Source organism: Lucilia sericata, unplaced genomic scaffold (genome assembly GCF_015586225.1).
Source record: "Lucilia sericata isolate MDLA Ls3-8-SP2 unplaced genomic scaffold, ASM1558622v1 Contig002709F_arrow, whole genome shotgun sequence".
Lineage (NCBI taxonomy): Eukaryota > Metazoa > Arthropoda > Insecta > Diptera > Calliphoridae > Lucilia > Lucilia sericata.
Genome location: NW_023996430.1, coordinates 21248 through 33935, shown reverse-complemented (window position 1 = coordinate 33935; position 12688 = coordinate 21248). Strand labels below are relative to the sequence as shown.

Below are 12688 nucleotides of genomic sequence, written 5' to 3'. Positions count from 1 at the left end.
GCTCATAACCGTCTAAAGAAAGCATCTATAGAGATGAAATTCGGCATAAGCATGTTTTATAGGAACTTAAATCTCTTTGTAAAATTATATAAGGATCAGCCCATAATTGACCCTACCTGCCATATAAGGTTCCCTTCAGAAAATGACTTTAACGCTTATAAATGTCTAAAGAAAGCATCTATAGCGATGAAATTTAAGTTTTATAGGAACTTAAATCTCTTTGTAAAATTTTGTAAGGATCGGCCCATAATTGACTCTACCCGCCATATAAGGTCCCCTTCAGAAAATGACTTTAACGTTCATAACAGTCTAAAGGAAGTATCTATAGCGATGAAATTCGGCATAAGCATGTTTTATAGGAGCCTAAATCTCTTTGTAAAATTATATAAGGATCAGCCCATAATGGACCCTGCCCGCCATATAAGGTCACCTTCAGAAAATGACTTTAAAGCTCATAACTGCCTAAAAAAGCATCTACAGCGATTCGACATGAACATATTTTATAGGAACCTAAATCTCTGTGTCAAATCTTATAAGGATCGTAGATAATTGACCCCTACCTCCCATACATATAAGATCCCCTTCAGAGAATGACTTTAACTCTCAGTACTGCCTTAAAAGTATGAGTACAGCAGAAGTGATTTTCTGAATGAGGAGTTATATGGGCCAAAGGTAACTATGGTCCTATCCGTATAAGTTTTGGTAGAGCGATTTACGATGACATTAAAGTTATTTATCATTTTCTGGGGGTTGGGGTCAAATGAGACTATATCATTACGAAAATCGGCAGTATCATTTAAATTTATAAAAAACTAAGATTGTAATATAATTATAAGCTTAAAAGCCCTATTTAGGGGGTGCGGCTATATGGGGGCTAGGCTAAATAATAGACCGATTTTAACCATTTTCGTCCTTGAGTCAAAAGAAGAGTATATGCCAAATTTCATCAAATTATCTGGAAAATTACGACCTGTGGAGTACGCAAAGGTTTACATGGATACACAGACGGACATAGCTTAACCGATTCAGACAGTGATTCTGAGCCGTTTGGTATACTTTAGGGTGGGTTTAGAATCAACATTTTTGAGTGCTTTTTTGTTTAGAGCTCGGTCCACAATTAACTCAAGCGCCCATTAAACTTCTAAGATCTTAGTCCATATATAGAACCAGTTTCAAAAACTAATTTAGTTTAATTCGATCGCGATGAGGTTTCCAGGGGATGACGCTACGTAAACTCGTTAACACTTCCTCTTTACGCAGGTGAAGTTTCATTAGAATCGGATAAACCGTTTAAAAGTTGCAGAATTATTTCTCTTTTTTATTTCTATACCACCAGCATTTGGCGATAGCATGATTTCTAGAATGAGTCCTATCTAGATCGTGCGATTTGACAAAACCTATCTTAGTTTTACTCATAAATATGTTTTTTGATCTGCCCAAATATCTCTTCTATTTGCCAGATATCGCCCGTTAAAATTTTTACCAAAAACTAAAAGAAAAATCTTTTTTTTTTTAATTTAGATTAAGATATCTAAATGAATTTTGTCACCGATGTATTGAACTTTCAGATGACATCAAATATCTATCTTCTCTATATATATATATGTATATAAAAAACACAGACGGACGGACATAGCTAAATCGTTTATGAGCCGATTTATATACTTTAAGGCGGGTGTAGGACCAATAATTTGGGGTGTTGCAAACATCAGCACAAACGCAAAACCACTATAGTGGTGTAGGGTATAAATATATAGTTTAAACATAAAAACTAAAAGCACTTACCTCCTTTTCAAATTCCTCTCGTACATTAGCACTGCCCAAGGAGCTCGATTGTGTGGGAATGTAACCAAACGATTGTATAGCCGGCAAACGTTTCACTAACAAAGGTCCTTTAAATATATTACCACCATTCGAGGCACAATTACTGCCGTAATGATAATGTTGACCGGCAACAGCTACACCACCACTACCGTACAGTAGCGAAGAAGGTGATGATGAATTCGAATTATCGTGTTCGAAATGAAATATCGTAGTCTGATCACTGCAATTCGATTGCACTTCATCGAGACATTTTTGTGATGACGATGTATGAGATTCTAAAGTGTCCGTACTCAACCAGACCGGACTGGAGAGACGATCGTGATGTAGAACTATGGGTGAAGAATAGGATTTCTTTTGCGGTAAAAGGGAACGTGTGCTAAGGGCAGGTGATGTGGGTGAGTTTAGTAGGGGAGGTGATGTATTATGGTTGTTATTGTTTTGTTCGTTTATAACACTCGCGTTCGAAGAAGGAGTTATTTCTTCGATTTCTTCTTCGGTTTCTTCGTTTATTTCTTTTGTTATGGTATGTTTGGGAGAATATTGAAATTTACGCGTTAAAGTGGGTGTTAGTTTTAGATTGAGAGAAGGACTATGACATTTGGGTGTGGAGTCTGTGTCCAGTGAAGCGCGTCGATAGTTTGTGACCGGTAATTGGGTTAGAAATGAGGACTTTAAACGTCCATGATTATCATAACGTAAAGTTCGTTTGGGTGTGGAATATTCACTTTTATTTAGGGTATTGTTATTATTGTTGTTGTTATTATTATTTATATGACCATTGGTATTTAAAGGGTTAAAACCGTTTTTATGGGAGTGATTTAATAATTCTTCAAAATTTTCCGTTTGCTGAAGATGTTCGTTTATTGCACTGTTATTTATAGTTTCAGAGGACTTTTGCTCTTGATTACGATTGCGATACGAGGGAAAACAATTCAATAATTCACATCTCTCGGGAGTTATAGATCTCTCCTGAGAACGCACACTAGGTATTTCGCGCGGCAGAGATTGTTGTTGTATTAGCGAAGATTGTTTTTCAAACTTTTGCAATTTACGATAAAACTTTTGAGGATCATACGAAGATGACTCCTTATCGTCTAAGTCCGTTATAGGTTTAGGCGGCACTGGCGGGGCCGTTTTCTGAGAACGTACAGAATTTCTTATGTACACTTGACGGGCAAAGGAATACGTATCAAAATTACTGCCGTAATTACGCGGCAGGGAGGAGGACAAACTACAATCGTTTAAATTGAGATCAACCGGAGCAAAGGTTTCATTACGCACAGGTATTTGAACCGGTTTTGTGATATTGTTATTGTAATTATTAATATTATTGTTGTTGTTGTTGTTGCTAGCAACATATGGTATAAACTGATCACTATGGGATTTATCAATTGTATAACAACAATTTGTAGGCGTTTGTACACTAGGCGCGCGTGACGTTTTATTATGATCCAAATCAATATAATAACGATCGCGTTTTTGTTGCTGGTTCAGCGGCTGCTGTTGCTGTTGATATTGCTTTTGTTGTTGTTCGTGTTCTTTTTGTATATATTCATTTTTATTTTTAAAATTATTCGTTTCGTTGTGCTGTTGTTGTTTAGTTGTTGTCGAATTTATATTTTCTTTTAAAACGTTGTCGTCATAAGTTTCCTCAACATCATTACTCACACATTCCGTAAACCGTTTGATTTGATTTTCATTTTCACTAGAAGACAATGGCGACTGCGACGACGAAAATTTATCATTCACATTCACTACGATGCCAATATCTTCATCCGTTACAAAGCGATACGACGACAATTCTGAGACTGTTTCCGAATCTGATCGCTGATAATGATCGGAGCCAAGTGAGGTGGATTTGGAATAATTTGTATTTTGGCCATTATTTGTTCTAGTTGTTAAACGATGGCCATTCGATGGCTGTGATTGTTGTCGTAGACTGCCCATACTCTCACAACAATGCTCACAGCGTAGAAATCCACCTCCTCCGCCAGCACCACCACGAGGTGTATTCGTTATTTTATGTTCTTCTGAATTGATCGTGTTGTTTTTTTGCTCTCCATTTTCATTTTGGTATGAGCAGGTTTGTAGAAAACATCCCTGGGTTTTGGACATTTTATTGTTGTTATTATTATTGATAATTGTTGCACATATTGTTGCATTGTTGCTGTTGTTGTTATTGTTTGCAAAATGTTGCTGATCATTTGCATGGGAGTTGGTAGTGGTGGAATTGTCAAGTGGTAGATTGTAAGGTGTTGATGTTGTTGTTGTTGTCTCCTCATAACGTACCGAACGATGTTTCAACAACATGGATCTTGTTGATGTGTTGAGTTTCTTTGATGTTGGTGATGATGTTGATAATGTTGGTGTTGCTGGTGATGTGGGTGGTGTTGTTGTTGTTGCTGTAGGTGAGGATGAAAGTGGTGATGTTAAGTTCGTTGGTGTTTTAAGTGTTTGTGTTTGTAATTGTTGTCTTTTTCGAAATTGTTCATACGTTAAAGGCATGTGTATGATGGCTTCCGTTGTTAACGTTGTTTGCTGTTCATTTAATTTCTTATAGCTTGATCTAACAGGTCTTCGTAGTTGACTTAGATTTGGTGTTGCCGGCAAAGATATAGACTTTTTCGTTGAGTGTGTTGCTATTTCTGTCAAACTAATGTCAATTCTATTTTTAGCTATAGAATTTTATTTAGAAATCGTAAAACATAAAAACGCATCACAGAGACATGGACAAGAATAAGTATGCATCATCAACATCCCAATAGCCCCATCAGAGGAGTCATTAAAATGCATCCCGTAATATAAAAATAAAAATTTTGTTTTTTTGTTCAACATCATTTTTTCCATTATTCAGCATTCAGTCATACAGCAAATGTTGGACAAAATAACGAAAAATGTTCATATTTATGAAATGAAAAGAGAAGGAAAAAAAAAGAAAATTTACAAATTTTTGAAAATAAAATGTTTTTAGAAATTATTTTTAAAAATACATTTTTGCTAAGCTTACAAATAAATTGTATTTATTATACTTTTTCTTTGGTACGTTTGTATTAAGTATTTTCCTACAAACGTTATCAGTGTGTGTATTTTTTCAAATAAAAGAAAATGAAGAATAAGAATGAAAACACCCATAAAGAGTTTAAATTTATATTTAAATTATGACCCATATTTAATAAGACAATTTTTCTATTGAATTGTTTTTTTATTTTTGGTGTTTCTGAAAACGTTTATTTTTATTAAATCGGTTGTTTATTTATGTTTTAGTACGCTCAACTATTGCGATGAGGTGTTTTTATTATAAAATTATTTGGTGTGATTAATTTTTTAATTAAAAGTGTAAAACACTGGGAAGCTTTAAATATTTTACAGTAATAGATAAATTATTACAAATTTGAAAATATATTTCTATCTAGTCTGTGGATACTACTGCACATACTATTCAAAAGACTAATCATTGGCCCATAGTCTATGGGCCATAGATGAGCCTACTTCATACGCGTTAAATCCTTTGGGTTTCCATCCGACTTTCTGAATGTGTAACTAGAACTGAACCAGAACAGACCTACAACTAGAACTGAACTAGAACTGAACTAGAACTGAACTAGAACTGAACTAGAACTGAACTAGAACTGAACTAGAACTGAACTAGAACTGAACTAGAACTGAACTAGAACTGAACTAGAACTGAACTAGAACTGAACTAGAACTGAACTAGAACTGAACTAGAACTGAACTAGAACTGAACTAGAACTGAACTAGAACTGAACTAGAACTGAACTAGAACTGAACTAGAACTGAACTAGAACTGAACTAGAACTGAACTAGAACTGAACTAGAACTGAACTAGAACTGAACTAGAACTGAACTAGAACTGAACTAGAACTGAACTAGAACTGAACTAGAACTGAACTAGAACTGAACTAGAACTGAACTAGAACTGAACTAGAACTGAACTAGAACTGAACTAGAACTGAACTAGAACTGAACTAGAACTGAACTAGAACTGAACTAGAACTGAACTAGAACTGAACTAGAACTGAACTAGAACTGAACTAGAACTGAACTAGAACTGAACTAGAACTGAACTAGAACTGAACTAGAACTGAACTAGAACTGAACTAGAACTGAACTAGAACTGAACTAGAACTGAACTAGAACTGAACTAGAACTGAACTAGAACTGAACTAGAACTGAACTAGAACTGAAGTAGAACTGAACTAGAACTGAACTAGAACTGAACTAGAACTGAACTAGAACTGAACTAGAACTGAACTAGAACTGAAGTAGAACTGAACTAGAACTGAACTAGAACTTAACTAGAACTGAACTAGAACTGAACTAGAACTGAACTTGAACTAGAACTGAACTAGATCTGAATTAGCCCATAAGCAATCCCACAAACTAATCCAAAAACTAGTCCGCAGCCTACTTCATTTCATACCTGTTCGATTTTTTGGGTTTCCATCCGATTTTCAGGAAGTGTAATGCTAATGATATTTTTAACATTTTTTTTCTTAATTTTCACTCAAAATAACAAAATGTCGGAAAATGCGATTTTTTGCAATTGTGTCCAGAGCCACTGCATACTACCACATACTATCATTAACTATGGAAATATTGGCTATTCTTAATAAATACTTAACATATCAAAAGGATTAAATTAACACTTTATTTATTAAAAATAATCTGGTAAAATATGGTATCAAAAAAGTCAATGTATTATAGGCCTATTTTCTATAATCCTTAATTATCTAAAATTAAATGCAAAACTCACCTGAAGCATGTGAACTTTGTCGTATAATCTGTTTCCTTTTCAAGTGCCAACACGACGAAGAGTTTGTTCTCTGGGAACAACAGCACAGATTGGAACCATTCGACGACCTTAAACTGCAGGCGTCATTTTGACACAAATCGTTGACATAAGCGATGAGATCGTCATCGTTGGAACGCAAACCATGCTGGCGGCGTTCGAGTAAAGGAATATAAGTGACATTAATGGAATTTGATCTGAAATATAGTAAAATAGAAAATATTTTAAATAATTAAATAAATAAGAAAATATAAATAAAGCTTTAAATTGCATTAGATTTATTAAATTAATAAAACAAAGTGTTTTTATTTCTAAAGACTCCTCTGTGCTGTACTTGTTTGTTAAGTTGCCAGTGTAAGTATTACTGCCTTAACGTATGCTGTGAGTTTTAGCTGGCATTTTATATTTTAAACCAAAAATAATTCATTGTTGCATAAAGAAAAAAAGAAAAACAATTAACAAAAATATTAGTGGGGTAGACTTTTAGTAAAATTAATTTTCACACACACATTTACTCACACATACTTATTTGTATGTTTAGGTGAGTGTGTGATGTAGGTGTTTACACAACAAACATGCTTATTTTATTAGAATTAATCATGCATTTTATTTTTATTTCTTTTCTTATATTATTTTTTGTTTATATTAGTTTTGTTTAATCTCCAAAATAAAAACAAATAACAAAAATAACATTTATTTGTAGTTGCTGTTGTTGTAGTTTTTGCATAAGTTCACCTGTTCCACTTGTAAACGGGTAATTTGCTCGCTGTAGTGTTCTCGAAATTTGCTCGTGTAGACATCGTGGCGATTTCTTCATTTTGTTTTGTTGCACTAGCTTCGGGCATTTTTTCATTTATGTATGTGTGAGAGAAATTGGGAGAAAACTAAAATTAAATTTTTTTTGTTTAATTTCAATTATATAAACATCTGTGTATTTTATTGAAACTATTTATTTCAAATGATGTGCGAAATTTTCTATTTCACATTTAGTGTATATTTCTTTAAATTTAAAAATCAAAAAAAAAATAATTTCGGCTATATTTATAGACTGGGTGTTAATGGACAATTTTTGGGAGTACTTCCATGGGGTATTGTTAGTTAAATAAAACTTTTGTTATATTTCACGAACGAACGTTCGAATATTAATTTTTTGCAAGAACTGTAGTGAAGAAGAAACTGAAATAGATCTGAGCTAGAACTAAGCTAGAACTAAGCTAGTACTAAACTAGATCTGTACTAGAACTGAACTGAACTAGAACTGAACTAGAACTGAACTAGAACTGAACTAGAACTGAACTAGAACTGAACTAGAACTGAACTAGAACTGAACTAGAACTGAACTAGAACTGAACTAGAACTGAACTAGAACTGAACTAGAACTGAACTAGAACTGAACTAGAACTGAACTAGAACTGAACTAGAACTGAACTAGAACTGAACTAGAACTGAACTAGAACTGAACTAGAACTGAACTAGAACTGAACTAGAACTGAACTAGAACTGAACTAGAACTGAACTAGAACTAGAACTGAACTAGAACTGAACTAGAACTGAACTAGAACTGAACTAGAACTGAACTAGAACTGAACTAGAACTGAACTAGAACTGAACTAGAACTGAACTAGAACTGAACTAGAACTGAACTAGAACTGAACTAGAACTGAACTAGAACTGAACTAGAACTGAACTAGAACTGAACTAGAACTGAACTAGAACTGAACTAGAACTGAACTAGAACTGAACTAGAACTGAACTAGAACTGAACTAGAACTGAACTAGAACTGAACTAGAACTGAACTAGAACTGAACTAGAACTGAACTAGAACTGAACTAGAACTGAACTAGAACTGAACTAGAACTGAACTAGAACTGAACTAGAACTGAACTAGAACTGAACTAGAACTGAACTAGAACTGAACTAGAACTGAACTAGAACTGAACTAGAACTGAACTAGAACTGAACTAGAACTGAACTAGAACTGAACTAGAACTGAACTAGAACTGAACTAGAACTGAACTAGAACTGAACTAGAACTGAACTAGAACTGAACTAGAACTGAACTAGAACTGAACTAGAACTGAACTAGAACTGAACTAGAACTGAACTAGAACTGAACTAGAACTGAACTAGAACTGAACTAGAACTGAACTAGAACTGAACTAGAACTGAACTAGAACTGAACTAGAACTGAACTAGAACTGAACTAGAACTGAACTAGAACTGAACTAGAACTGAACTAGAACTGAACTAGAACTGAACTAGAACTGAACTAGAACTGAACTAGAACTGAACTAGAACTGAACTAGAACTGAACTAGAACTGAACTAGAACTGAACTAGAACTGAACTAGAACTAAACTAGAACTGAACTAGAACTGAACTAGAACTGAAATAGGACTAAACTAGAACTGTATATGAATTATAAGTACTTAAGTAGAATTGAAGTTTTTCTTAACTTAACAAAAACGATCTTCATATTCTCGGTATAATACAAACCCGGCGTCAATAGTTATAATCCTATAATACGATGCGAACCTCTGGTGAATATCATATAGAATCATTAGTAAAAAGTGAAATAGTCCAACTTTACTCGCTTTGGAGGCGATACGATCAGCTTATTACTAGACATTATTTGAGTTAAAGTTTTAGCATTGACATTTTAATTCGACCCACATTACATTTATTGTGTTCAAAATTCATTAAATTTGCATATACGCATAACTATCATCCAACAAATTTTATATTTATATTCATTACTCAATAAATTTTACATTTTATTTGATGCATAATTATTTTCTTTTCATTACCCCAAAAAGCCACACAACAATATTTAAATTTCATCCCACACTCATCATTCAAATGATTTTCACATTTTATTTAATTTTGTTGTTTTTCTTCTTAAACTTTCATCTGTTTATAGATGATAATTTGTTTATGTCTATTTATGAACATTTTTGTTTAACAAACATTTATTTATTCTTTCCATTTTCAAAAATATGAACAAATAATTCATAATGAAAATGTGGTGTTAATTCTAACACTTCTCAATAACAAAAACAGAAATAAGAAAACCCTACCAAACAACAACTGTATTAACCAATAATAATAAACAACAACAACACCTACAACAACATATCAAAATAAAGAAATTTTGTTACCATTTTTAACACACACTACCGATCGACCGGCATATTGTTTGTGTTGTCGTTGTTCAAAACTATTGCTTTGTTGTGTGTGTTTATTTTCCCTCAGAAGAAAATTCCCGTTTTTCTTTCATATCACTCACTTATTATGCCTTTCTCTTTCATTCTCTTGTTCTCATGTTTTTTGTTGTTTTCAAGCCTTTCAAATGTAAACAAATCATTATTATTATTGTTGTTTATTGTATAAGTTTGCTTGTATGTTTTATAATATTGTATGTGTGTAGTGTTCTTTTTGTGAATTTTCCTAATGGCAAAACGTGCTTTATTTTTATAACACACTGTAGACACAAAAAATGAATAGTGTGTGGTTGTTGGTTTGATTGCACTTTCAATTTAAATGTTTATTTATGGTGGAATTGATTTTGTATTTTTCATCTTTACATTTTATTGTAGATCAAGTGCAGTAAAGACATTAAAATATGCATTGTTGTTTTTTTTAAGATTTTTCTGATAAATAAATTATTGGAAGGAAGGTGTACATGATTGGTTGATAGGTTGGCAACTAGAACTTAATTAAAACTGAACTAAAACTAGAACTGAACTAGAACTGAAATAGAACTGAAATAGAACTGAAATAGAAACTGAAATAGAACTGAAATAGAACTGAAATAGAACTGAACTAGAACTGAACTAGAACTAGAACTGAACTAGAACTAGAACTGAACTAGAACTGAACTAGCCCTGAAGCTAAAGAACTGAACTAGAACTGAAACTAGATAACTGAACTAGAACTAGAACTGAACTAGAACTTAACTAGAACTGAACTAAACTGAACTAGAACTGAACTAGAACTGAACTAGAATAACTGAACTAACGAGAACTGAACTAGAACTGAACTATAACTGAACTAGAACTGAACTAGAACTGAACTAGACTGAACTAGAACTGAACTAGAACTGAACTAGAACGGAACTAGAACTGAACTAGAACTGAACTAGAACTGAACTAGAACTGAACTAGAACTGAACTAGAACTGAACTAGAACTGAACTAGAACTGAACTAGAACTGAACTAGAACTGAACTAGAACTTAACTTGAACTGAACTTGAACTGAACTAGAACTGAACTAGAACTGAAATAGAACTGAAATAGAACTGAACTAGAACTGAACTAGAACTGAACTAGAACTGAACTAGAACTGAACTAGAACTGAACTAGAACTGAACTAGAACTGAACTAGAACTGAACTAGAACTGAACTAGAACTGAACTAGAACTGAACTAGAACTGAACTAGAACTGAACTAGAACTGAACTAGAACTGAACTAGAACTGAACTAGAACTGAACTAGAACTGAACTAGAACTGAACTAGAACTGAACTAGAACTGAACTAGAACTGAACTAGAACTGAACTAGAACTGAACTAGAACTGAACTAGAACTGTACTAGAACTGAACTAGAACTGAACTAGAACTGAACTAGAACTGAACTAGAACTGAACTAGAACTGAACTAGAACTGAAACTAGAACTGAACTAGAACTAGAACTGAACTAGAACTGAACTAGAAACTGAACTAGAACTGAACTAGAAACTGAACTAGAACTGAACTAGAACTGAACTAGAACTGAACTAGAACTGAACTAGAACTGAACTAGAACTGAACTAGAACTGAACTAGAACTGAACTAGAACTGAACTAGAACTGAACTAGAACTGAACTAGAACTGAACTAGAACTGAACTAGAACTGAACTAGAACTGAACTAGAACTGAACTAGAACTGAACTAGAACTGAACTAGAACTGAACTAGAACTGAACTAGAACTGAACTAGAACTGAACTAGAACTGAACTAGAACTGAACTAGAACTGAACTAGAACTGAACTAGAACTGACTAGAACTGAACTAGAACTGAACTAGAACTGAACTAGAACTGAACTAGAACTGAACTAGAACTGAACTAGAACTGAACTAGAACTGAACTAGAACTGAACTAGAACTGAACTAGAACTGAACTAGAACTGAACTAGAACTGATCTAGAACTGAACTAGAACTGAACTAGAACTGAACTAGAACTAAACTAGAACTGAACTAGAACTGAACTAGAACTGAACTAGAACTGAACTAGAACTTAACTAGAACTGAACTAGAACTGAACTAGAACTGAACTAGAACTGAACTAGAACTGAACTAGAACTGAACTAGAACTGAACTAGAACTGAACTAGAGCTGAACTAGAACTAAACTAGAACTGAACTAGAACTGAACTAGAACTGAACTAGAACTGAACTAGAACTGAACTAGAACTGAACTAGAACTGAACTAGAACTGAACTAGAACTGAACTAGAACTGAACTAGAACTGAACTAGAACTGAACTAGAACTGAACTAGAACTGAACTAGAACTGAACTAGAACTGAACTAGAACTGAACTAGAACTGAACTAGAACTGAACTAGAACTGAACTAGAACTGAACTAGAACTGAACTAGAACTGAACTGGAACTGAACTAGAACTGAACTAGAACTGAACTAGAACTGAACTAGAACTGAACTAGAACTGAACTAGAACTGAACTAGAACTGAACTAGAACTGAACTAGAACTGAACCAGAAACACATCTAACACCTTTCCCTAAGAAGGGTGCCTCAAATTCACTACAACTTAGCGTTTTTTCCATTTAAATTGTAAATGTAAATGAACTTTGTTTATATGTTTAGTAAGTATTCCGCATGTTGTAAATGACCTTTAGATTTTTTGATGCCCCTAGTACTGTAAATACTGAAATATTTATTTTTTTCTCGTTATTGTTTATAACTCTTCAATTATTGACACAGTTGTATTGTGTTAAACTACTTTATAGTGTAAACACATTTACACTCAGAAAAAAGTAGACAGACAGTTAGACACCC

General features: G+C 33.6%; 1 protein-coding gene across 1 annotated transcript; it reads right to left on the bottom strand.

The window, feature by feature from the left end:
• Window positions 1–1785: 1785 nt before the first annotated feature.
• On the bottom strand, window positions 1786–7514 carry LOC119614230 (putative uncharacterized protein DDB_G0282499; the record flags this gene model as incomplete). The annotated part of the gene is made up of 3 exons (XM_037970363.1): window positions 7370–7514; window positions 6599–6831; window positions 1786–4499 (listed from the first exon to the last, which is right to left on the bottom strand). Coding segments are annotated over exons 1-3 (3057 nt in total), but the record flags the coding sequence as incomplete, so codon positions are not given.
• Between the last annotated feature and the right edge of the window lie 5174 nt (window positions 7515–12688).